This window comes from Nicotiana tabacum, chromosome 11 (genome assembly GCF_000715075.1).
Source record: "Nicotiana tabacum cultivar K326 chromosome 11, ASM71507v2, whole genome shotgun sequence".
Taxonomy (NCBI): Eukaryota; Viridiplantae; Streptophyta; class Magnoliopsida; order Solanales; family Solanaceae; genus Nicotiana; species Nicotiana tabacum.
This window is the reverse complement of record NC_134090.1, coordinates 154,863,567-154,891,201: the sequence shown is the minus strand read 5'-3', so window position 1 is coordinate 154,891,201 and position 27,635 is coordinate 154,863,567. Positions and strand designations below refer to the sequence as shown.

The window sequence follows — 27,635 nt, the reverse complement described above, 5'->3', positions numbered from 1 at the left end:
GGCTTGATCTTATTGACAATGATTTTTGTTACTGTCTTGTAGACAGTGTTGCATAAGCCTATGGGTCTGAAGTTTTTGATCATTGTGGCTTGAGGGCATTTTGGAATGAGGCATAGAAGGGTTTCATTTATGACTGGGTCCATAGTTGATGTGGAGAAATAGTTTTTGCAGAAATGAGTGACATCCTTACCCACTATGTCCTAATATTTTTGGTAGAAGAAGGGGTAAAAGCCATCTGGCCCAGGGGCTTTGAATGGCTTGAAGAAGAAGATGGTATTCTTAATTTCACTATCCCTTATAGGCATTCCAATTGTTGTTTGTTGAGTCTGAGAGAGGCAGTTGCCTTGGATTTCAGTGGAAGATAAACAATTCTAAGAGTATGGTAGGGAGGATGTATAGAGTTCTTGGAAGAACTTTGAGATTACCTGCTTGATCTCCCCTTCCTCAACCATCCATTGACCAAAGTCATTTTGGAGAGAAAGAATTTTGTTCCTCCTTCTTCTATTTAGGGTGGATGTATAGAAGAATTTAGTGTTGGCATCTCCATCAAAGAGCCATTGGATTCTGGACTTCATCTTCCAAAAATCTTCTTCATTTTTTAAGATTGAGTTAAGCTCCTCAATGAGGTTGTTTTCCAGGATTTGTAAAGGGGTGCTGGTGGGATAGAGAAAGGATTTATAGATTCTTGTTATCCTTGCTAGTAACCTCTTTTTTTTGTGGAAGATGTTTCCAAAGATATGTCTATTCCAATTGAGAGCATTAACCTTGAACAAGGAGGTGGAAAGAATTAGAGTAGAGTCAGGCTTGAAAGTGTCCCTAACTAGGTTTTGAAACATGGGATGGTTGCACCACATTGATTCAAACCTGAAAGGTTTATTGGTGGGACTAGGATTGGTATTACTTAGATTGACAAGCATAGGGCAGTGATCAGACTGGGTCCTAGAAAGGTGAGTGATGTTTGCTTCAGGGTACTTTTTTAACTAGTGGTTATTAGCCAAACATCTGTCAATTCTTTCAAGTATTAGATAGGTTCTGTTTTTGTACCTCTTGTTGGACTTAGTATACTTGCTACCTTTAAACCCTAGGTTTATAAGATGACAGTTGTTAATGCAATTCCAGAAGGAGTTACTTCTGTGGGTGTTTATAGGGTTGCCCCCCAAATTTTTTTTTCTACTTTAAGGACTTCATTAAAGTCCCCACCCACAAACGAACTTCCTTTGTGTCTTTTTGAGATGTCAACAAGACTATCCCAGAGTCCTCTTCTATCCTCAAAGTGGTTACTGGCATAAATTGCAGAAAAAACCAGGGTGGGTTTGAGGGTAATACCTTGACCATGGCATGGATACCCTGAGAGTTGATAGCTACCTCATCAACTTGGAGGAAATTTTCCCTCCACATAATCACTATGCCTCCAGAGTGGCCAATACTAGGGAACTGAATATGCATGTCGAATTGAAGCTCCTTAGTAAGCTTTTTGTAGTCTGCCATTTTGGTCTCTAGGAGAGCCAACATCATAGGCTTGTGCATCTTGACCATTTCAGAGCAGTGCCGCTTAAACTCCGCACTGTTTGCCCCTCTAACATTCCATATTATGAAATTCATTAGAGGGTTCAGTGTTGGATGGCTGGTGCTCGTTGATGCTTTCTCCCTGCCCTAGGTTGCATCGCATCTCGTCCCCTGTGTTGAGATTGTTAGGATCTCATCATTGGGGTTAGGGTTAGGAGGGGTTTGAGAGTACCTTGGTTCAGGTGAGATGAGAAGTCCAATCCGTAACGAACTAGATTCTTTGGGCACAGTAAGATCAATGTCTCGCTGTGGTCCACGCTGAATTCCACCGCCCTTACTGCTTCCAGCCACAATGATTCAACTCTTACTAGATTGTCGATTTGTGTTTCTCCATGGTCCATTGGCGCCTTGTTGTTCCTCAGTATCTCCAGGGCTGTTGAAATTCCTTTGGAGATGTTCCCCAAAGGCGATTGAGGTGGTTGTTGCTGGGGTGGTTATGGTTGTTTCTCCTGCTTTAAAGGTGAAGTTTTCTGAGTTGATTCCGGTTAGAATATTTTGAACTGGGGTGTTGCATAGGTATCCGCTACTGTGAGATCTGGGAAGAATGGGATACTGTTGAAGATCTGTTGAATCTTGTCTTGGATAGACAAGTCGCTATTCATGTTCATGTTGGCTGGGTGGGTCTCCATGACTGACTGCCACATTTGAGCTCCAAGCATCCCCAAGCCCCTGTTTAGGTCTTCTGCTGTTACCCTTGCGAGATGGGCTGGGTTCTGAATGATTAGGAAGATTTGTTGCTCGCCCAGTTGAAAATCGTAGCTTAGGGCTTGTCCATGGAGTGCCATCTCTAGCCATGATGCTGGCAGGTGGTCCGGTGGTGGTGGGGTGGAGGTTAGGAAGATTGGGGGGTGGGGATTTGGTTCCATTTTTGGGTTTCTTGTTTCTATCCATTTTTGGGTTGGTAATAAAGGATGGAGTATTGGGGTAATCAAGCGTTTCTGACGGTTGTGAATTGGGATCAATAATCATGTTTATTGTTTTGGGGTTTGTGTCTGGAACGCTGGGAATGGGGGTTAATCTGATATTCGGTTGAGTTGATAGGTTCTGTCAAATCACTGAAGATTTCTTGATTATACTGTTTTGGCTCTTGATCTTTCATGGAGGGATTTTCTCCAGTTGGTGTTGGTAGGGGAGATGTGGTGTTGTAGTGGTTATCATTGTGGTCTACTATGGGGTCTATTTTCCCCGAGGTGTATGGTGGCCAAGTCTGCCATTTTTGGCTTTCCTCTTGGTTTTTGGGCTGTGTTGACTTTGGTTGTGGGGTAGTGTCCATTTGGTTTGGGTTAGTGGTCATGGGGTCCGTCTTTTCTTTTGTTTGAGTCATGGGATTGTAATTTGTATGCATTTGGTCATTTCCTGGGTCCGCTTTCCGTTTAACACTTGTGTTGGGCCGTTCTCTTCTGGGCTACCCAGTTGTATTTTGTTGTCCAACTTGTGGTCCCTTTGTGGAAGTGGGTTGGATCTGGTCCGTTTTCTGTAACGTATTAGATTTATTGGTGTAACGGAAAGTTTGTGTTTCAAGAAACTTACCTGATGTAGCATCAAACATTTTCACTTTGATGCTTTCTGGCTTTGTTGATGATTTATCCTTTTTAGTCTTGTCCTTAGCTTCATTTTGCTTTGTGTTGAACTCTTTCTTACGCCTTCTGGGGAAGGAGACCACTTTCTATTCTTCTTCTTCCTCCTTGTTTGGTGTATGGCATGGAACATCATTTTGCTTAGTATTTGAGCACTCTGGGCTGTCTTTGTTTTGTGGTTGTTGTTGTCTTTGTCTGTGTAGGCATCCTTTCAAGATGTGCCCCATCCTTCCACAGCCAGTGTATAGAACATTTTCTCCTTCATAGAGCACCAACTGTTTGTGGTCCCCTATTGTGACTGAGGTAGCAACTGGTGTTTCCAAGGGTACATGTATGCATATCCTTGCATATCTTCCTCTGAGAGTGGATGAGGTGCATGTATCAATTTTTAGGAGTTTTCCTAGTTTCCTGCCCACTTTTTCTAGGACTTCCTTGTCATAGAACTCGGTGGGTAGTTGTGGTAGTCTTACCTAAATTGTAGTGAAGGATAAAGTTGCTTCCTGTGAGACAAATTTGGGTTCCCATCTTCTTACTGAGAAGAAATTCCCTGATATGAACCATGGTCCTTTTTGTATAGCTTTCACTAGATTCTCCTCTTTACCAAATTTGACTATGAAAAAAAATCTCATCCTAGGTCAATCAAGATTAACTGTTCGGATGGGTTCCATAAATCAACTAGTTTAGATCGGAGAAGATAGTGTGGCATTTTTTTCCAAACAATTTTATGATAACTGAGTAACGCCATGATTCATAGAGCCTGTTTTTATTCTCTTGAGAGAGTATTATAGGACCTATTGTTTCCTTGCCTTTTCCTTATTTTAAGGTGGATTGAATTTCTGTAGTGAAGTAGTTCGCTTGTGTAGTGCTTTGCTTATCAAGTAGCATTTCCTTGTAAGAGTGGGATTGGGTTGCTTCTTCTTCTTCCATGACAGTGTCGTCCGGTGGTTCCGGTGGTATATTGGGTGATTTGAGTGGATTTTCCATAGGTTGTTTGTGGTGATATCGTTATCTAAATACATGTGTTATTAGTGGCTAACTGTAATAAAGTTCAACCAAGTGCAAGTAAATGTTTAGAGTAGCTAAAATAAATAGTTACTTAAAAGACAAGCAAAAAAGGGGAAAAACAAGAATAAAATAGGTGGAATGAGATTCCTGAATCAGGATTCAGATTTGTGTCATCTTTTAAGTCTTTATAAGGCAGTGGTGGCCCTCTCCTCATTTCTCATGTGGCATTTGCAGTTATAATATTTTCCGCCAATCACCATTTCTTCTTCCTCACACAGCCACAGGTCCTCTGACACTCCCCGCCGGTGGGGCCACCTTCCGCCTGACTCCACTAACATTTTCCTCTTTCCGCCGCCGTTCGCCGCTGAGATCGCATTCCAAATTTATGCGCCCCTAACCAACCGCCATGGACAGAACCTACGCCTCTCCTAGCTCCCAAAACCTCACGGCTATAGCTACTTCCGCAGATAATTTTGCTTCTTCTTCTTCTTCACCTACTTCTATGTCGGCCGGTAGCCACCGCTCGGTGAAAATCATCCCGCTGGAACATCCGTCAACTAATACGACGACGTCGTCTTCTTCTTCGCCGTCTGTTGTATCGAAATGGAAGGCGAGGATGAAAAGGATGACCTGGATTGAGTGGATTGACTTCTTCTTTCCTTGTTCCCGTTGGATGCGAACTTATAAAGTGAATGAGTACTTGCAACCTGATCTCATGGCTGGTATCACCGTCGGCATCATGCTCGTTCCTCAGGTACTATATAATTTTTTTCATTACCGGTCAAATTATGAATTGACTTTTACAGAAGAGTTTATGTTTAATGCACTGGCAGCGTATAAAAATTTTTTACACGATCAAGTTGCTTAAAATGTAATTGCTGTTAACTTTTTTAATAACATTGATTGGTAAGCTAGAATAAACTGTGGGTTAAAATACATGAAAAAAAAAGAAGAAAGGGCAGCCCGGTGCATAAAGCATCCCGCGTTCACGCAGGGTCCATGGAAGAGTCACGTCCAAGGGGTGTGATATGGCAACCTACCCTAATGCAAGCAAGCATTAGTAGCTCACTAGATGCTTCCACGGCTTGAACCCGTGACCTATAGGTCACACAGAGACAACTTTACCATTGCTCCAAGGCTTCCCTTAAGTTAAATTACATGATGGTGTAAAAAATTGATGAATTGAACTAAATTATGAATTGAAACTTACAGAAGAGCTTATAATGCACTGACGATTCAAAAAATATTTACACAATCAGATTACTTAAAGGTAATTGATGGTAACTCTATTTAATAACATTGATGTAACCTAGAATAAATGGTAAGTAATATGCTATAACTGGTTAAATTACACTAATGGTGTAAAATTTTCATGTCACTGTATAAAAATCCTTTACAGAATTGTCATCCCTGTTACTGTAACCATTGCTGAGCTAAGTTGATAATACTGTAAATTCATCCTAGTCATTGTTATAGAATTCATAGGTTGGTGGTGCCTAGTTAATCACTCTCTCCGTCCAATTTTATGTGTTAGAGTTCAGGGGACAAGGGTCTAGGTTTTCATGTTTTTCAAAATAAAGTTTACAGATTTGTAAACTAGGTAAAAAGTACTATTATGAGACAAATAGATAATAACTCAATATATTAAAAAATATGTTTGAAAAATTGTAATTAAAAAAAGGCGGTTTACTTAGTAATTGTATCATATTAAATGGTACAGAGAGAGTACTACTTTTTTCCCTCCATTTTCTTGCTATACACAGAGGCTAATCGAGCTTATAAACTGTGGGTGCATGTACTGCATCGGGTTCAGAGTATGTGTGTGTATATATATAATTTAAGGACTCTCTAAATATACATATTAAGTAATGCATTCGCTGCATTTAAATTCTGGATCTGCCTCTAGTTATGAACTTACTGGCATATCTCTGCTTTTCATTTGCATAATTCGTGTCAGTTCATTCCATTTTGTCTCCACGTTTCTTAAAAGTATTTTACCAATTTCACAAAACCAATGTCACAAGTTAAGATTATATGCAGCTCCGGGTCCTCTTTTTACTCTTATGATCTGTAGTACAGGCTCAAAGTAGTTATAATTGATGCTTGCCCCCTAAAAAAAGTTATAATCGATGACGTTATAGACTGAAGGCCTTGTCGGGCTCACTTGTCTTCTTAAGTTATTTTTGATTGGGAATGAGTATGTAGACGCTGGAACCTTTAGACTAATTGCTAATGTCAAAACAATAATGGGGTAAACCAAATGTCCTCACCTTTAATATTAAGCATTATATGAGCTATCTTCTTATGCTAGACTGCTTGTCAAGTGTACCTTTTTGGAGGCACTTTTGGTCTTTCAATGAGAATGAATAAATTATAGTATGCATTTTCATTTTAACTGATTCTGTTGCGTGAACAGTCGATGTCGTATGCAAAGCTGGCTGGGCTTCAACCCATATATGGACTTTGTAAGTACATCGTTGGAACTTATTTACTTCTTTGTGTTTCTTTTGTTAATTCTGATAAAGTGAAGCAGATACCGTTCTCAATATGTTTCTCTAATTTAGCAAAACGACCTTTGAATACTGATGCTGATATCGAAATAAATCTCGATTCAAGTATGGAGCTGTGAATTAGGTTCTTAGGTTATTTTCCTTGTTTCGAAATACGAAGGCAAAATTTTCCTCCTCTTTGAAGCACCATTGTCTTTCTTTCTTAATTTAGCATCCATATCTGAAAGAAAATTCTACTTGGATAAACTAATTTCCATGACCTTTTCCGATTTTTTTCAAATGTCTAGTTGTTTATGAACCTATCTTTCCTAGCTATGTTCATTTGATTCTTAATAAGTAACAAAATCTTTATCTTCTGTTTGCTTGGTTATCTTCAAGATTGTATCTTCTCTCAATCTGAGCTTTGCTAAACAGATTCTGGTTTCATCCCTATATTTATCTACACCATATTTGGGTCATCTCGTCAGCTTGCAATTGGTCCAGTTGCATTGACGTCTCTTCTAGTGTCAAATGTCTTGAGCAGCATAGTTGATCCGTCAGACAAGTTATACACGGAGCTTGCTATATTGTTAGCACTTATGGTTGGCATCTTTGAATGCACAATGGCACTCTTAAGGTATTTCTGCTTTAAGCTTTGGTTTTTCTTACTTTGTTAAAATTTGAATTTTCCAGATTGTCATAATCTCTTGTAGTCACTGTGAGAAATAAGCAGATTCCATGTCTATCATCCCCTAACACGCACAAAGAAAATCAGAGCTTCTAGGATAATTTTTTCACCATGTTCCTGTTCAACTGACTGAAATCATTCATTACAAAGGGGATTGTAAAAATAGATCATGCTAAGCAATTTTAGACACAATAGGGGAATTTCACAATTTGTAGTTATATTTTTGTCGCACTGGCTTAGTGCAAGCATTTATAAAATTTTTTGATTACTTACCAAAAAAAAAAAGAAAAAAGACCATGCTTAACATTGACCTAGACCTACTTCTTCCTAAGAGGAGTATAATGCAAATAACGCAGTCCGTGCAAGACTTGGAAACTTGAGCATCTAAAGAGTTGATAATGATTGCTAATAATGGGCCTTTTGATGTTTCCTTTGGGTATGAGTTCTGTATCCTTGATCGGTTCTCTTTCCAACTGATTGAAAATTCTGCATCTTCATTATCTTTCTGACTAAATTTGTTAAATGTCTCACTCCTTATTTCCACTCCTCCATAGGCTTGGATGGCTCATACGTTTCATCAGCCACTCTGTGATTTCTGGTTTTACAACCGCCTCTGCTTTTGTCATTGCCTTGTCTGAAGCAAAGTACTTCTTGGGCTATGAAATAGAACGGAGTAGCAAAATCATACCTCTAGTCAAAAGTATAATTGCTGGAGCAGATAAGGTACTTTCCAGAATTAAACATTTGCAGGTTACTCCATTTTATGCATTCTAAGAGAAACTTAAATGCTAGTAGTAATTTACATTGAATATGCAAATTGAAAATTTGATTTCTTTCTTTCGTGTGTCGGAAATGCTATTCACTGTTAGCCTGAACTTGCAGAGACTATAATTTTCTCTGCAATATCAGATGTACCTGTCTACTTAACTTTGACGTGATTGTTCTGCAAAACTGTACTGTTGGGGAGGATTTTTAGTTTTAGTCAAAGATTATTAGGTTGTATAAATGGGCAATTTTCTACAATATTAACTTGGAGAGCCATTGTTTTCTACAATATTAACTTGGAGAGCCATTTTTCTCAATCATGTAGAGACAAAGGACATTCATTAAAAGAATTAGTACATGAAGGTCGTATAAGTTGGTTAGGAATAAGTGCTGAATGTCGTCAAAGGATTGGAATCGTTTTGTTGGGGATTTTGAAACTGTTTCCAGGCAGTTTTAAGTCAACAAAATTTCCGTATTGCCTTTTCCGGAGTAGATTTGGAAAAGGCAAAATGATTTCCATTCATTTTCTTAAGTTAGAGAGATGATTCTTTGTCTAATTACTACAAGATATTTTTTCTTTCTTCAAAGGCTAACTCGATTTCCTTTTGTAGTTCTCGTGGCCTCCTTTTGTTATGGGCTCACTGATGCTAGCTATTCTTCTGACCATGAAGCACTTGGTAGGAGTTCACCGACATTTTCATGTGTATTATATACTAGTTTTATCAGTTATATGAAGGTTCATGTGCTTTAATTGTTCTCTTCAGGGAAAAACAAGGAAGCATTTGCGTTTTCTGCGTGCAGCTGGTCCCCTCACAGCTGTTGTTCTGGGTACAACTTTTGTGAAAATCTATCATCCACCTTCAATTTCGTTGGTGAGAACGACATGTATTAAGCTCAACCTGAACTTCAGGAATTGAGTCTAAGATTAGCAAAAAAAAATTACATGTGAGCTAATGCGAGAACACAATAATGTTGGATTAAACTTACATTTGCCACTTTTTTCCTCACATGGACCGAAAAGGATAGTTGCATAAAGTTAATATTAATATCTGACCTGCAGGGTCAGTAGGACCAAAATCTTGATGTTAACCACTTTGACTTATCCCATTAGAGCATTTCCTTAGATGCTACACATTCATTGATGCTTGTTTTTATATGTTTGTCAGTTTCACTTTAAAAACAATATTCTCGAGTCCACATGAACAATTGAGAATGCTCTAGTCAGCTACAAATGTTGTCCTAATTGGGTGTTACCATCACTAAAGCAATAGATATGACTGAAAAGTAGGATTGATGCTTATACTGATTATTTCATTAAACTTCAAGGGGTCGTCTATGGTTTTTCTCTAGGGAGCTATTGCTGCATTGACCTTTTTTTTGGAGGGGGGGGGGCAGGAGGAGCTTGCACATTGGAACGTCCTTGATGTCAAAATATATAAAGAGGAAAGGATATCTTCACTTTTGATGTATCAGTGTTATTAAAAATCAGATCAGATAAAAAGTTGAGTATGATTAGAGGCATGGATTAATGGAAGGATGAGTGGCTCTGTGTTCATAGGATCTTGGTTGAAATATTGAACCTACGTCACTGAAAAGATTGTTGCACAATCTTGTTCTTTTTAAAAACATTTTCCTATTTGTTACTGTACATGATATGAATTGACAGAACTGTTATCACTCCAATAAAGATGTGTATGCTTTGGTTTAGGTGGGTGATATACCTCAGGGGCTGCCAAAGTTTTCTGTACCAAAGCATTTTGACCATGTAAAGTCTTTGATCCCTACTACAGTTCTTATTACTGGTGTAGCTATCCTGGTAAGTAAGAATTTAATCATTCATTATAATTGTGCATGCTTTTCAATTTCATCTTTTGGTTAGACAATCCTTTTGTGATAGGTGATACCAGTTTCCCAACTTTATAGGAATCAGTGGGGATTGCTAAGGCACTGGCAGCAAAAAATGGATATGAGTTGGATTCGAACCAAGAGGTGTGTGACTTTTGATGATCTCGCAAGAACTGCTATTCATTCATTTACCGGTTTAACTATGCTCTGTTGTGAGATTTGAACAGGTTATGATAAACATTAACTTGTTACTCATATTTCGTTCTTCTCCTCTTTTTATTTGTGATGGTATAATAACCACAAGAAATGTCATGCTCTAATCAGAAAATTTCGTTCTACAACTTCTTATGGTTCTGTTATTGTAACAGTTATTTGGTCTTGGCTTGGCCAACATTTGTGGCTCATTCTTCTCAATTTACCCTACAACAGGTGAGTTTGGAATATTGTGTGGCTTGATCAATTCCGCATTTGTATCTTTCCACAACTTTTCCCAGCTGTTTTCTGACAAAGTTTCTCTTTTCCTAATGCGCTGGCAGGCTCTTTTTCTAGATCAGCCGTAAATCATGAAAGTGGAGCAAAAACTGGCTTATCGGGACTTGTGATGGGAATTATAATGGCATGTGCTCTATTATTCTTGACTCCTGTATTTGAATACATACCTCAGGTAAAGGATATTGTTTGAAGGTGTAAAGTTTTCACCCTACTGTCGGTAACTAGATTACTTTCAACTGTCACATTGTTTGAGATGTGTTTCCAGTCTCTTATCCTCTAATTTGGCTTCAATTTGTTATGTGTTCTATAGTAGCATAAACAGATTAAAAGGATGATTACATCTCTTTTTTTCTTTTTTTTCTGGACATGGTAAACTCCACCCTCAAACCCCCCTACCAGGGAGCCTATTGTTGGCCCTTTCTCGTTTTGCTCCACTGGGAATCGAACCCGCAACCTAATGGCTGGAGGCGGAGGGTCTTTACAACTAGGCTACTTTTCATTATTGCATGCTCCTACATATTCTTATTATTGCATGCTTGCAATTTAGTGGTCAACATTTGACCATTTCCTGTCTTAGTTATGATACTTTAAACTCTTCCACTACTCTTGATTTTTATTCATTTGTATTGCTGTTGCAGTGTTCCTTGGCTGCTATTGTGATATCTGCTGTAATTGGACTGGTATGTGTGCCATCTTCTACCAGGGAATCAGTTGTTTCATTTTATGTTGTTAAGGTTGCCATTCTATTGAATGTAACTTTTTTATATACAGATATAGTTTTAGTTGAAGTTAAACAACATCAACATAATTTAACTAAATACACCAGCAACTACTCTATCATGCGTCATTTGGGTTTGTCATGGCATAGCTTCCTGCTCTGTGTATTTTAACATTCTGTTCTTTGAAAGGTTTGTGTCGAATCACCGACCAGCAAGGGAAGAACATCCTGCATCTTTACCTTTTCTTTTTCACTGAGGCTTCTTTAAGTAATTGTTATAGGAGAATTTTCAGTTCATTATTTGATTTTCCTGACACTCTATTCATATCTTCCCTAAGAAGAATTGCTGTATGATCAGGAAATATGAGTCATATAGTAAAACATAGTAAGCTGGATAGAAGAAATATTCTTTCAGCTGTCAAGAATCATTTGATGGTTTGCATTTTAATTTCTTGAATCAGCTCTTAGTTATCACTTCTCTATTTGTTTTAGATGATTCCTGTAATATTCCTTGTTTATTTCTTAACTATTTTTGCTAAGCACAGATTTCTGTAAGATATTTATCAACTTGAAGCATCAGACGATGAAATCCTGGTTTCAGTGTTGACTGTTTTAGGAACGATTTACTCTGCATATTATTGGAAGTGGAGATGAATGAATTTTAACTGCAGCAAGTTTCATGCTTAGATTTCAAAGTCAGATTCATGTTTCTATTTTTCCTCCTTTCAGGTGGATTACGATGAGGCTAAATTTTTATGGCGTGTTGACAAGAAAGATTTTCTGTTGTGGACTATTACTTGCATGACAACCTTGTTGCTTGGCATAGAGATTGGTGTCCTTGTTGGGGTTAGTTTTTCTCTCTAACCAGACCTGAATATATTGTACATTTTTATTCTGGATGTTGAATTGAAGTTTTTTCCTACACTAGAAATTTGAGAACTATCTGTCCTCTTCAGCTAACTGTTCTTTTGCTATGAGCTTGGCCTGCATGTTAGTTACATAATTTTATAGAGTTCTTTGGTACAACCATTTTGCAGGAAATGCTTCAAATTTAATTCTTTGATCATTGAAATATTTTGAAGTAAATGCTTGGAGTTCAATGCCTTGGTTATATCACATAATGGAACCAAAAAATATTCCTGCATTGCACATGCTATAATTCCTTACCCAGGAAAAGAACTTGATAATATGCAATAGAGGTCAATAACTACTGGCCGATAACCTTTGTGTTGGAAACATATAGTATTTGATAATCTTAAGGTTAAACTCAGCTTGCCAATTTTTTGGTCTCATTTATTTGCAGGTTGGTGTCTCACTTGCTTTTGTTATCCATGAATCAGCAAATCCACATATTGGTGAGTTACTGCAATCGTCTAATATCCATGTACTTACATCAAATCTGCGGATGCCATAGCAGATTATATTATGTAATTTGACATATTAATTTTATTTGGAGTTTTTAAATTTAACTAATATCTGCTTGTCGCCAGCACGATTCTTAAGCTTTTTCATATCACTACCCTGTAATTGCATCATTGACTTCTTCATATTGGCATTGCTATTTTTTGGTGCCTCCTGGTGTCCTCTAAATTTTCTGTTCTCAATATAATGTTTTATCTGGTAGTTTTTCTTTCCTTCATATATTTCATTTTGCTGCGACGCTCAGTTTTACAAGCATTTCTTTTTCCTCTTGTTCTTTACTGGCAAGTTAACAAGATAATCAAGTACTTGTGATGTTTAAACCACTGGTGCTAAGTTTCAATTTCTTTTGTTTCTGGTCAATGCTTTATAAATAATATAATTTTCGATGACATGAGTTTCTTTCAGCTGTCTTGGGGCGTCTTCCTGGAACTACTATTTACCGAAACACTCAACAATACCCCGAAGCATATACGTATAATGGGATTGTGATTGTTCGAATTGATGCACCTATTTACTTTGCCAACACCAGTTACATCAAAGACAGGTGACAACATGATGTTTTTCTTTTTCTTTCTTTTTCTGAAAGGAGAGCAAGTTTTTACCTTGAATTGAGTATTTCTGAAACATTTTCACTAAACTGTTAATGCTTTCAGCAAATCATATCCCACATGTCCCTGTGAAGTGTGATCTGTATTTTATTTTTTCACAGGTTACGGGATTACGAAATTGAAAAAGATGAATCTACAGGTCGAGGACCAGAAGTTTCAAGAATTCATTTTGTGATCCTTGAGATGGCCCGTAAGTCTCCATGAGTTGGCTCATTTTTCTAGCGTAGGCTGTGTCGTCAGGACAAAATTAGGATAAATTTACCATTGCTATTTCCTTCGCTATGCTTTAGTAGTGCTAAAGCTCCTATTTTTGGTCTTTATAATTGTCTAATATATTCTGGTATTTGATGTGAAAACTGAAGAACAGTAAAATGCTTTGAGGGTTGAGTAGACTATTTCTCATTTTTTTGTTCATACTAATCACAGTTCTCATATCTATTCCAGCTGTTACATATATAGACTCCAGTGCTGTTCAAGCTCTGAAAGAGCTCCACCAGGAATATAAATCACGAGACATTCAGGTTGAGAGTCTCTCTTTGGTTCAGATTACACAAACATGCTTCTCGAATTCTGTATCCTAGAATAATATCTTATTTCGCAACTTATCACAGTGATAATATGTGTAATATTGCAGTTAGCCATTTCCAATCCCAACCGCGAAGTGCTTCTGACCCTAGCTAGAGCTGGTGTGATTGATCTGATTGGCAAAGAGTGGTACTTTGTCCGAGTTCACGATGCTGTTCAAGTTTGTCTTCAACATGTTCAGAGGTTAAATGAATTTCCCAAGGCACAGGAATTTTTGACAGAAAACAAACCAAGCTTGTTCCAGAGGCTACTCAATCAAAGGAAAGATGAATTTTCTCAACCTGAACTCGAATCAGGTTTCCAGGAATCTTTTCTTACCAAAGGTGCTGACCCTCAGCTAGAGCCACTGTTGTCAAAAAAGCCATGATAAAAGGCTGCTTACAAAATGTATGAGTGTGTATGTCATGTAATGTGTTTGATTTTTTGGACTCTTTTTTGATTGATTCATTGTAACTAGCCTTCTATGTGAACAGACAGAGCTATTCATCATATGTAAGGTGTATTCTGTATCTTTTTTCCGGCGGAAATGCATTCTTCCCCAAGTTTGTAATAAGATGACAGTGCAAATTTTGTACCTCATAGTGGAAATACAAGAAAGCATTATTTACAACTGCTAGCTGAGTGAAGTTCCCTGCAAAAGTAATCAGTTAAACAAATGTTCCCTTAGTGCCATTTTCAGATGATATTTCTAGTATATTTATTTGTGGTACCGAATCAAATAGCTTATTCAAGGCCTACAACTTCTTTAAATATTTTATATTAATGAAAATTTTAGAGTATTTTTGTGTAGGTGTAATAACAATATCCAATTTCACACTGAAAATTAGATTCTTTGATCCTTGTACTCCAAACTCAGCGCAAAATTATGCGCAAGTTTAGTTTGATTGTTAGAGAAACTAATCTCCGATAAGTTACCGGATCAATTCATAACGGACTAATGAGTGATGAGTAGCTTTATCCCCCTAATTACTAAGGGTTTCCTAACTTTTTAAAGCAGTATTCCCAATTTATATATTTTATAGAACTCCTCATAATAATTATTTTAAATATCTAGTTCAACAATTTGTTGGTTTAAAATGTTGAGGAACTTGACTGCTATCCTAGCCCCTATGTGATGATGGTTAATTGGATGTAATGGTAAGATCTAGGTGATTAGTCGATGGAATTGGGAGTAGTCTATTTTTCTTCTTTTTTTCGTGCTGTTACTTTTGTATTTGTTGAGCTTCTGCAAAATTTGAAAAAGGAAAAAAATTACCTTCTTAACGTTTGATTGAAAAGCAGTTTTTACAAACTACTGAATTTTTTTTGAACCAAAGGCAAAAATGTTGGGCTCAATTTGTCTCTTAATTTCCTTTTTTAGGATCTATTAAAGAAAGAAAAAAATTAGAAAAAACACTCCAAAGAATTTAAAGTCCCACATCGAGGAGCAGGACATCATCGCCAAATATGTCAGTAGTATAAGAACCCAGGAGGCAGCAACACAAAATCTTGCCTTAAACTAATGAGTAAGGAAAACAAAGCGGACGGTGAGAGCCGGCCGCAGCGCTCGTCAAACATTTTTGTGGCGCAAGAATTTATGGAGGGGTTATAGGCTGGCCAAGTGTTGACGCTGCCTACTTCGCAGAACTCGCTTGTGCGGGCCTCCCAAACCCACCCCCAATTCTTAGTTCAAAACTTTACTGTAATAATTTCCTTTGTAAATTTTGCAAATCCAACTCTGAATTGTAAAAGCAGATCGAAACATTACTGTAGTAATATCCTTGGAAAAGAATGTATGATTTGGAAATTCGACTCTGAATTATAAGCGCACGTTGACTATTCTAATATAAAGTGCGAAGGGACTGAAAAATAAGGGGGCACCAAATCTTAAAAGCCAGTACATTTGAGCCTCTGTACGAAGCTCCTTTTATATAAAACCCTAGGAGAGTAGGAAGCAGTATATATTCATGTGTTTTAGTAACTTTTTAGGGAAATTGTATAAAAAACTTTTATTACTTTTTGTATATTAACGTATATTATTTATATTGCGCCTTTCTCCCTGGTTCAATACCCGGAGTAGACGTGGCCGACCGCTCAAATATGTAATTTGCCACATTTGCCTTTTTATATGGTCCTAGTCCAGTAACGCTACAGTGAGTCGCATATAGATGTCTCGGGCGTTGAATTCATATACTAGCGTGGCTCTGTTTCTTCTGTGTCAGATCTCAGATGGAATATGTTCTGCTTGTGTGAAAGAAAATTAGAGCTACAAGAATAAAATAAAGATGTGGGCTTTTATTTTTAGATCAAATTGACATGAACTTGCCATTACGGTTTGGGCATTCAATTGATAAAATATTGAATTTGGAATTGATCGTACATTTATTTTTGATGATGATTGTTTTTTGCAGACTTCACATGTGAAAAAAGGGAATTCCCTCAACAAAGAAGACCGCTGCACGAAGCATCTCGCATTCACGCAGAGTCAGAGGAAAGGCCACATCTCAAGGGGTATGATTTAGGCAGCTTACCTTGATGCAAGTTATAGCTGATTTTATGGCTCGAACTCGTGGTTTATTAAGTCACACAAAAATAACTTTACCGTTGTTCAAAGGCTTCCTTCAAGAATAATAATCTTTTGTTAAATTTAAATTGTCTACTTCACGAACAATTTCCTTGGCTTCTCGCCTTGGACTTAGTTGAAAAGGTAGGTGTTTGATATGTCACTTGATTGTGTACTTGTCTAGTAGGATGGAGGTACCATTTTTCGCGTGTTGTCCTTAACAACGCGGGATCCTTCTAGCAGAGTTGTCCCACCGACAACTCAATTTGGAGATTTTTTTTATTGCATAAAAATAAGACCAACCCGATGTACTAAGTTTCTGTTATGTATTAAATTTAAAGTAGGACTAATGAGTTTTATGTACGTAGTCTTACTTTGTATTTGTACAAGAATTTATTTATGTAGCTTGAATCCGTGAACTTTTGGTCACGTGACAACAACTTTTACCATTGCCTCAAACTCTCCTCTTATATCTTCATTGCGTATAATTTAGAATAGACTGTTAGTTTAGGATAATGTTCCCGTGAGGTCTTGTCATCTTTCTTCAGAAACAAAAAGCATAACCTTCTAGAATTCCACTAATTGTGGAGTCATTACTCATTAGCAATTCCCTATATCTTAGGGTGTAGTTCTTGGTAAATAACTATTGGAATATTTGGAACTACTTAAAAATTAGCTAGTTTCTCGTCTATATAGAACTCTAGTCTAGTGAATTTCCTAAGGTAGAAAAAAATCTGCCTATAAGGCTTTAGATAGGAAGAGATCACGTTCTTACTGTGGAGGTTTTTTGTAACTCTTTTTCTGTGATTTTTTTTTGGGGGGGGGGGGGGGGTGGGAGGGGATTATATTCCTATGGAGATGTCATGATTTGGTGGGGCACATCTAATTAATAGTTACAAGATGCTCCGTTCGTTTTCCGGCAATGTGTATGTTGTCTGCAGCTCCTTGGACCGCGGCAGATCAAAAGGCGAGGCAGAATACTCAGCATTCACCGCGGTCCTGCCGCGATCGCGGTGCACTGTTCACTTGTCAGTAAATTTGGGGACCAAAGTGTAAATTCGAAAAACTTGTTTCAAACCCTTATAAGCTTTAGAAACTCGTCCAAGAATTTTTTAAGCTTGTTTTAGACTACTTTGGAGGCAAGAACAAGTGTGAGAATATCAATCAAACATTAGAGTTTTTCTATCTCTTTTCTTAGTCTAGGGTTTTGATGAAACCTATTGAAGGATGAACTTCTTGTGATGTTAATATAGTTTGCTAGTGTAATCTCTATTTGTTCAACTACGTGTTTGTTGTAGTTAATTGACAGGATCCTCAATTAGCTGTGCCTATTTAGTGTGCATAACTCGGGAGAGAGTACATATTTAGGTAATTGTTGAACAACACCACTCTCAAAGTATATGAGAGATCAATAACTGCGGGTTTAAAGGCGGGATTAGGGATAACAAAGCCTTAGGTGCAATCTAAAGTGAGCTGTAATAAACAAAGCCAGCTAGCGTATCTCGGGAGAGTGCGTCTAGTAAATTATCGTGATTACTCGGGAGATATTTACGGTAATAGGAGTGCTCATGATTGATAGAGATGATTTGGTGAATCTATATGAAACATAACCGGAAGGGATTCCATCAATAGGGAAATCATAACCTTAGAACCTTCTCTTAATTATTTACAACTTAATCATAGTTAGTTTTCAGTTGCTTATTTACTTTCATTCTTAGTTAGTAGAAATACCATCAATTGTTATTGACAACATTTGGAAAGTTGATTCCGAAGAATTTAGTAAATCCAATGAAAGTAATTGATAGGTTAATTTCTTGTGGGTTCGACTCTGGGCTAAATACTCAGATTATATTTGCAACGTCCGCGTGTCTTTTTTCTAAGGCATAGTTGGGCGTGATCAAATTTTGGCGTCGTTGCTGGGGAATTAACGGTGTTATCAATTACAATTGAAAGAAGTACAAAAATTCTTAGTGTAGTCAGTTTTCTCTTTATCCAATCTTTACATTGAAATTTTAACGTTTGTTAACTTGGTTGTATAGGTGCATGCCTAGAAACTCATCGAGAACTGGTGAAGTATTTAAAGCATTATCAGATCCCGAGAAAGTTTTCAAGGCCTTGAATCGGGCCAACCGGAAAAGCAAACAACAACAAACAACTGAACAAGTCGAACCAGACATGGGGGACAACGTGGTAGACCCAGCAGCGCCAATAGCACATGTGGCACCTCTTGTGCCAGAGGCTGCTCTCTATGACTGGGCACATCCCACAACTGAAAATCTGGCCACAACGATTGTAGTCCCGCAGATACAGGTTGAATCATTCCAAATCACGAATAACATGATGCACTTGTTGCAAAACAAGAGACTATTTTCGGGGTCACAAGTCGAAGATCCTCAACAGCACTTGAAGAATTTCCTGTCAATCTGCAAAACTCAAAGGCAGCCCAACGTAACTTCGGAAGCAATCAAGCTGTTATTGTTTCCATTCTCAATGACAAGAGCTGCCCAGACCTAGCTAAACTCACTCCCCATAAATTCCATAACAACTTGGGAAGAGTTAGTCAAGCAATTCCATAACAAGTTCCACCCACCCAACAAGACTGCTCAACGAATTGATGAAATTTTGAGTTTTAAACAGAGACCAATGTAGACACTACATGAAACATGGGAACGTTTCAAAGGGATGATGGTTATATGTCCGCACCATGATATTCCAAATCTGATGTTGGGGCAGCGGTTTTACATGGGATTGTCAGATAGCGTGAAGAACATTGTTGATGCTTCAGCTGGTGGAGCATTTTTGAGCAAAACATGGAGAGAAGGCCAGAGTTTGCTTGATAAGATGGCGCATAATTTGGGATGGACAACCAGGAATGCACCTATCACTCCAGTGGTTCACTCAGTGCCCTTAGATCCATCCAACTCTATGGCTGAAAATATGGCCACCTTATTGACAGAGATGAGTATACTCACTAAAAAGGTGGAAGAGTCAGGGTGGAAGAGTCAGGGCAGAAGCAGCAGGTACACATCGTAGATACTACCAATGGGGGCTTGTGCACATCTTGCATTAGTTAGTCAATTGGTAACTAGCGGAATGCAGAACATGAGCATCATCACTACCCTGAAGACATGAACTATGTGTCTAATTATGGAGGCCAGAGACAGGGTGGTCAGAATTGAGGCCAGCAAAATCAGTCGTACAGGCCAGTCCAGCCACAGTTCAACAATGGGAACATGGGAGGTATGAGACCTTCTAAAAATATGGCACCTTACCCAAGGCCACAGGGATATAACAATCAGAATCAGCAGCAGGGGTATCACCCTCCTCAGTAGCAGTATGGTGGATGACAGAAAGATGGGTTTGCTAGACTTGAGGCAATGATACAGCAGGTTATTAGGTCTAATGCAAAAATTAGTGAGAGAGTAGATGCACACGATTTAGCTATCAAGAATATTGAAGTGTAGATGGGCCAAATTTCAATATCTCTAAACAATCGTCCTCATGGGACATTACCTGCAGACACTCAAATAAACCCCAATATTCAAGGCCCGATGCAGCTGATGGCAGTGAGTCTACGAAATGGAAGAGATTTAGACGTAGAGCAAGAAAGGGATCGAGAGAGCAGACAGGCTGAGACTCTCATACCAGTGCCCATTGAGCTAGATGAGTCAACGAAACTGATAGAGGTGACAGTCCAGCCTGCTCAGGAAGAGCATACCATTCAGATTGAGACTGAGAAAGAAGCTGAGATAGCCCAAGAACAAGTAGTTGAGGTGGCAGCTGATAAAGAGCAGTCCCAAATCATTGGGAAGAAGAAACCTCTTGCACCATTCCCTCAGAGGCTGGCTAAGCACCAAAAAGAGGAGCAGTACAAGAAATTCTTGGAGATGCTGAAACAAATCCAGGTAAATATTCCATTGATAGATGCTTTGAAAGAGATGCCTGGGTATGCAAAAATGATGAAGGACTTACTGCAGAGAAAATTCGATTTCCAAGACCTGGCCATGGTGACTCTTACTCAGACTTGCAGTGCAGTGGTGACTAGACCAATTGCGGAGAAGCTATCTGATTCAGGAAGCTTTACAATTCCTTGCACTATTGGTAATTTTTCTTTTGCTAAGACACTTTGTGATCTAGAGGCAAGCATTAATATTATGCCCCTGGCGATTTATAAGAGGCTGGGGATTGGAAAAGCTAGACCCACCTCTATGTTGTTGCAGTTGGCTGACAGGACTGTAAAAAGACCCTCTGGTATCCTAGATGATGTGTTGATTCAGGTGGAGAAATTTGTGTTCCCTGCAGATTTTGTGATCTTGGACTGCAAGGTGGATGAAGAAATTCCCATAATTTGTGAAGGTCGTTCTTGGCCACTGGGAGAGCTCTCATTGATTGTAAGACTGGGGAGATCAAGATGAGATTGAACGATGAAGAGATAACATTCAATGTGCAGAAATCTGTGAGGCGACCAAGTGAATTTGCCAATTGCTCTCTTATTGATGTCGTGGATGTAATTGTCAAAACTGATGATGAGATGCTGACTATTGAGGACCCTCTTGCTGCATGCCTGATGAATTTAGATGAGGTGAATGGAGAAGAACTGGCGGAATGGGTGTTGGCACTAGAGGGCAGAGGGTTCTGGGACAGAACTCTTGAATTTGAGCCCTTGCACTTAGAAAATAGAGAAACTCCTCCAGCCAAGCCATCCATCGAAGAACCCCCCAAAGCTGGAGTTGAAGCCACTGTCCGCCCATCTCAGGTATGAGTTCCTTGGACCTGACTCCACATTACCTGTTATTATCTCATCTAGTTTGTTAGATGTGAAGGTACAACAACTCTTACAGGTATTCAAAGAGTGTAAGACTGCCACTGGGTGGACCATGACAGACATAAAAGGGATCAACCCCGCCTACTGTATGCATAAAATTTTGCTGGAAGAGGGTCACAAACCTTCCAAGGAACACCAAAAAAGGTTGAACCCCAACATGAAGGAAGTGGTGAAGAAAGAAGTGATAAAGTGGTTAGATGCGAGAATCATTTTCCCAATATCTGATAGTAGCTGGGTTAGCCCGGTTCAATGTGTGCCTAAAAAGGGTGGCATGACAGTAGTCAAAAATGATAATAATGAACTGATCTCGACGAGAACCGTCATGGGCTGATGAATTTACATGGACTACAGAAAGTTAAATTTGGCCACCCGGAAGGACCACTTCCCACTTCCCTTCATTGATCAGATGCTAGACAGACTGGCAGTGAGGTCACACTTCTGTTTTATGCATGGGTATTCAGGTTACAATCAGATCTCCATTGCACCTAAGGATAGAGAAAAGACCTCTTTAACTTGCCCATATGGCATTTGTGCCTTCCGGAGGATGCCATTTGGCCTATGCAATGCACCCGCCACATTTCAAAGGTGCATGATGGCCATATTCACTAACATGGTAGAAGACATAATGGAGGTATTCATGGATGATTTCTCAGTGGTGGGAAATTCATTCGATGATTGCCTAATAAATCTGACGTGTGTGCTAAAAAGGTGTATTGAGACTAACCTGGTTCTTAATTGGGAGAAGTGTCATTTCATGGTATAAGAGGGCATAGTCTTGGGGCACCAGGTGTCAAGCAAAGGAATTGAGGTGGATCATGCTAAAGTGGATGTGATAGCAAAGCTTCCCCCTCCAACTTCAGTCAAAGCAATCAGGAGCTTCCTCGGGCATGCCGGTTTCTACCGGAGATTCATAAGAGACTTCTCAAAAATTGCCAACCCTCTCTGTAAGTTGTTAGAAAAAGATCACCCCTTCTTGTTTTCTGATGATTGCAGGATAGCATTCGAGGAGCTGAAGAAGAGGCTAGTCACAACACCCATCATTGTTGCCCCCGACTGGGAGCAACCTTTCGAACTCATATGTGACGCTAGTGACTACGCAGTGGGGGTAGTGCCGGGACAGCCGAAAGACAAGCTAATGCATCCAATCTACTATGCTAGTAGAACGCTGAGTGGAGCCCAGCTGAACTACACTGTGATTGAGAAGGAGATGTTGGCTGTGATGTTTGCTTTCGACAAGTTCAGATCATACCTGATTGGCTCTAAGGTAATTGTATACACTGATCATGCAGCTCTCAGGTACTTGATTGAGAAGAAGGAGTCTAAGTCGCGCCTGATTCGTTGGGTGTTACTACTACAAGAATTCGACCTCAAAATTCATGACCGTAAGGGCACAAAAAACCAAGTCACTGATCATCTATCACGACTTAAGGGAGTTGAAAACTCAATTGAGGTTGAGGATATTCTGAAAACCTTTCCAGACGAGCAGTTGCTCGCTACTAGTCTTGAGGAAGTGCCATGGTATGTAGACTTTGCAAATTACCTAGCCAGCGGTATAGTTCCCTATGACCTTTCCTCTGTACAAAAGAAAAAGTTTTATCGTGACTGTCGTATGTATTATTGGGATGAAACTTACCTGTTTCGAATAGGTGTTGACAATATGATCTGGAGGTGCATCCCCGAGATAAAACAATCTTCTATTTTGCAGGCATGTCATGTATCTGCGTATGAAGGGCATTTTGGAAGAGTTAGGACAGCTGCGAAAGTGCTAGAGGCCGACTTCTTTTGGCTAATAGTGTTTAAAGATGCGCACCAATGGGTGAAGGGCTGCAATGAATGTCAGCGGACCGGGAACATTTCCTGTCGCCATGAGATGCCCCTGAACCCGATTCAAGAGGTGGAAGTGTTTGATGTTTAGGGGATTGACTTCATGGAACCCTTCGTCAGCTCCTTTGGCAATAAGTACATACTTGTTGTTGTGGATTACGTGTCCAAATGGGTAGAAGCTGCAGCGTTACCCACTAATGATGCAAGAGTGGTGGTGGGATTTTTTAAGAAGAACATATTCGCCCACTTTGGGACACCAAGAGCGATTATCAGTGACGGGGGCACCCACTTCTGTAATAGAGCCTTCGAGAAGTTGCTAGCAAAGTATGATGTACACCACAAGGTGGCTACCCCATATCATTCCCAGACTAGTGGGCAGGTTGAAGTGTCCAACAGAGAGATAAAGAGTGTGCTAACCAAGACTGTGAATACCACAAGAACTGATTGGGCGAAAAAGCTAGATGATGCACTCTGGGCTTATAGAACTGCTTTTAAAACACCAATTGGGATGTCACCATATAAGTTTGTATTTGGGAAGGCCTGCCACTTGCTAGTGGAACTTGAACATAAAGCTTGGTAGGCACTGAAATAGCTGAACCTAGACATTGAAGCTGCGAGCACAACAAAAATTACTGAATTGCATGAGCTCGACGAGTTCAGACATCTTGCGTTTGAGAGCACAAGGTTGTACAAAGAGAGAATGAAGATTTTGCACGACCAGAACATTGTTGAGCGACATTTCAAACCCGGGGACATGGTATTGCTCTATAACTCAAGATTACGGTTGTTCCCTGGTAAGCTTAAGTCACGATGGTCTGGTCCATTTTGAGTGGTCGAAGTCTTCCCTTCAGGAGCTGTGGAGATTGCTTTGGAGAAAGACTCTCACACATTTATAGTCAATGGGCAGAGATTGAAGCTATACATAAGCATGAAATAACCAAAGGAAGTGTCTAAGATCCACCTGACGGAACCTCAGAGGTCGAGCGAGCCTTAAATGCGCTTGTCTGCGTCGTGCCGCGACGTTAAATCAGGCGCTGCATGGGAGGCAACCCATGAATGTGTTGTTAGCGTTCTTGTGTAACGTCCTATATATTAAAAAAAAGAGCGTCAGCACCGTGACCGCAACACGACTGCGGTAGGACCACGGTGAGAGGCGCGGATTCTGCCTCAGAACTGGGCGACCCACCGCGACCGCGGTGAACGCTTAGTTCACTACCTCAAACTTTCGTCATGTAAGTAAATTTTTTTATTTTTTAAGTTGTTTTCATTTTTTTATTTTTTACAACCACCCCCTCACAATATTAGAACCCCCCATTCTTATTTCACTAAAATACCCGATCCCCTCTCCTATTTCTCCATCTCTCTCTCTCTAAACCTTAACTCCCCAACAAAATCCCTCTCTTTTCTTCTTCTTCTTCACTCATACTACCTCTTCATCTCCATTCCTCTCAACTCTTCTTCCATTAAGGTATGCTATTCACTTTCCCCCTCTCTTTTCTTTTTGTATTTTGTTGTAGTTTATGCTAGTTTAATGTTGTAATGGTGTAGTAGTTGTTAGTAGATTTTTGTTAGTTTCTTGTTGTTTTTTCTTTTGACTTTCGTTTTTGAGATTGATTGGTGAAGGGGTTATGTGTTTAATGTGGTGCAAAGGTGTATGTTGGTGGGTGTTGAATGAAGTATTGTGGGGTGTGATGGTGTAGTAGTATCTTTGATTTGGGAGAAGTTTTGATGTACCCATGAGGGCTATATGTGTTAGGATACTGCCTTGCCCACAATGTGTTTGGGAAATTGCCCCAATGGAGTTATAAGGGCTAATGTGACATAGTTGTGGTAAAGTCTGAGTAACCACCCATAGTCACATATTTCACACACTCACTAATAGGTATTTCTCTGTTTGATAGGCACAATGAGTTCATCTAGGAAGATACGCAACACCGGGTCCTCCACTAGTGGACCGGGAAGCTCCTCGAGAGCTAGGAGTCAGGCCAGTGCACCATAGTTTGACAGCACTAGGTTTGTCTCCAAACCGGCAGAGGATAGATACAATGCAAAGGCAACAAAGAAATTGCTACATGAGGTGCATATTGACAGATAGGCCTTAGAGGTGGAATGCCCGAACATCTTCAATGAATTGAGGAGGTGTCAACTGGACATCTTCTTCGAGGTACCGGAGGTGGCCAATGTTCAGATGGTCAGGGAATTCTATGCGAACTATCCGGAGCGTGAGAATGGGGTTGTTACTGTGCAGAATACTCCGGTAAATGCATCCATCGAGGCCATCCGCATCGGCTGCCAGTGTTCAGGGGAGAAGCTGATGATTATCGTACTTTTAGCTGAACAAGTGCCTTGTGGGGAACTCTTCTTCAAACTATCTGTGTGCCAGACAGAGAATACATATGGATAAAGTCCAGGATCACACTTAACTCCTAGTCTCTCAATTGGGAGGCTAAGTGTTAGCTAACTATTATCAACAGTCGGTTGTTGCCTTCCAGCAACACCCACAGGTGTCAGCAATATACTGTTTTATGGCTCACAGGGATTTTGATGTGGCTCGGCTCCTCCATGATGAGATGCTCATTAGATCACCTGAGTTGCTCAAAGGCTTCTACTTCCCTTCTCTAGTCACTAGGTTGTGCCGCCTTGCTAGAGTCCCTGAAGACCTTAGAGTTGATGGGAAATTAGCACTAAAAGCCCCGTTCTTGGCAAGAAAAATCAGAATTGGGATGGAGCCGGTGGTGAATGTTGATGAATCAGATGATGATAATGATACTAAGGCAGCTGAGGTCCCACCACCTCCGAGAGTTGAAGAGGCAGGCCCATCACAGCCCTGCCGGAGTACCCGCATGACAGCTTTGGAGTAGGAGATGGCTGGGTTGCGTACCTCAATCACTGATTTGGGTGCCCGCGTAGACGCAGTGGCTGCCCGACAGGTGAAATCAGAGAAGAAATTCTTAGGATGGCTGAGGGCTCTGGGTCGTGCTTGTAACGTGAACCCTGACACTGTCTCCGATCAGGAGTGATATTTCAGGGAAGTTCTTTTACCTCACTATTCTTTAAATTTTTAAGCCATGGGGACATGTCTACATTTTAAAGTGTAGGGTGGGAGATACTTCAATGTATGTATGTATTTGTAACAATTGAATGTTTGACTTTTTTTGTTGTTTTGCTTTGCTTGTTTTTGGTGTTTTGAGTAATAGTTCATTAGGTAAGTTAAAGTTGGTAAGTGACTTGTCCCGACGACGGATCTCTTTCGGCGGGGTTCTTAAGGGACTAAGTTGATAAAAAAAAAGGAATATGGAGACTCTTCCTGATGACGGATCCTTTAGACAATTTTCTTGAGGGGAGTAAGTCTAGAGAAAAGACCAAAAAGATTTTTTTTATTTTTAGGTAGTGTAGTAAATCCCTCTTGGTTTTTCTTTGGGCCACGGTTCTTTTTTAAGGATTTAGCTTGAATCGGGTGTAGGTAATTTTTGTTCATTTTGTTTTTTTTTAGTTTTTTTAGATTAGGATTAATGGGATAAGAGCTAAAATCAAAGGAGAAACCCTTAGCATTGATACACCTGAACACAATAGACATTAGAGTGTAACGCTTAGTCTCAATGGTTGAATCTTTCTAAAGCGCCTTAAAATTGTATGTTTGTATCTAAATTGAACACTCAGAAGAGAATGTCTTGATAAATAAATCCGGAGTGAGTCATGTGCCATGTGTGTGTGAGTTTTAGTGTATTCCATGATTCACATTTGATGCTTAGAACTTGCCCTGTGTGTTTGCAAAGCGGAATAGTAGTTTCATTAAGTTTTAGAAGTGATATAGGCATTTCTTTATTGAGCCAGACATATAACGTAAACCCACATGAATGTAATACATCTTAGCTAACCCCGTTGAACCTATAAGCCTGTTTCTTTGGCGACCACATTGCGAACCTGACCCAATTATTTGAATAGCCTGCTGTTTGAACCCGTTTACCTCCCATAAGCACTTGAATGGTATTGAAATTATGCAAAAATAAAAGTGTAGGGTGGTGGTTTAGTTTTTGAGTGAAACCATTGAAATAGAGAAAAAATGCAGAATTTTGAAGAATAAAAGAAGAAGCACAACGAAAAAAAAGAAAAAAAATGTTGTAAATAAATATAGTGGTTGATAAGTGACAGCTTGATGCAAATGCACCTAATGGATGGGGATGTTTTCAATAAAACGTGGCAGAGTGTTTGGTTGACATAAGTATGGTTTGAAGGTTAATGTAATTGTATTAAAAGTGCTTAGGGAGATTAGTTACCATTTTCAAATATATCCTACCTGTCCTTTAGCCTACATTACAACCAAGTAAAGTCCTATTGATCTTAGACTGAGTGGGCTCGATTAGTAGACTATTACACTAGGGCAAGCCTATGGTGCATCTTTGTGGCATGTGAATGTTCTTTTGGAGAGTGAGCGAATTCTGTCTATCTAATTTCCTAATTATTCTATATATCAATATATGTGGAACTACTCTCTTGTGTAATGTGAGGGCATATGATTCACAAAGGAAAGGTAAGTCTTGACTCTTGTATAGAATAGTTTGAGTAAGTGCGAATGGTGCATGGTACGAGAGATTCGATTTTTGAGGCAAAGGTTGTTCACTACTAGGTGCAACTTTGGTAAAATGTTCAAGGTGTGAGTCATTAAGGGAAAAGCTTAGGGAAG

General features: G+C 39.4%; 1 protein-coding gene and 2 non-coding genes across 3 annotated transcripts; 2 read left to right on the top strand and 1 right to left on the bottom strand.

The window, feature by feature from the left end:
- Positions 1 to 4,302: 4,302 nt before the first annotated feature.
- LOC107777255 (sulfate transporter 4.1, chloroplastic) lies at positions 4,303 to 14,367 on the top strand. The gene is made up of 17 exons (XM_075225605.1): positions 4,303 to 4,902; positions 6,565 to 6,613; positions 7,073 to 7,274; positions 7,880 to 8,048; positions 8,702 to 8,767; positions 8,855 to 8,962; positions 9,799 to 9,906; positions 10,014 to 10,079; positions 10,304 to 10,364; positions 10,472 to 10,599; positions 11,066 to 11,107; positions 11,875 to 11,991; positions 12,449 to 12,500; positions 12,973 to 13,111; positions 13,277 to 13,365; positions 13,620 to 13,696; positions 13,810 to 14,367. The coding sequence occupies exons 1-17, from the start codon at positions 4,555 to 4,557 to the stop codon at positions 14,125 to 14,127; spliced, it is 2,139 nt and encodes a 712-aa protein (XP_075081706.1). The 5' UTR covers positions 4,303 to 4,554; the 3' UTR covers positions 14,128 to 14,367.
- An 881-nt stretch (positions 14,368 to 15,248) lies between these two features.
- LOC142166750 (U12 minor spliceosomal RNA) lies at positions 15,249 to 15,412 on the top strand. Its single transcript, XR_012697128.1, has one exon. It is a non-coding gene; the product is annotated as a U12 minor spliceosomal RNA (small nuclear RNA).
- A 3,498-nt stretch (positions 15,413 to 18,910) lies between these two features.
- On the bottom strand, positions 18,911 to 19,013 carry LOC142166652 (small nucleolar RNA R71). Its single transcript, XR_012697055.1, has one exon. It is a non-coding gene; the product is annotated as a small nucleolar RNA R71 (small nucleolar RNA).
- Positions 19,014 to 27,635: the final 8,622 nt, after the last annotated feature.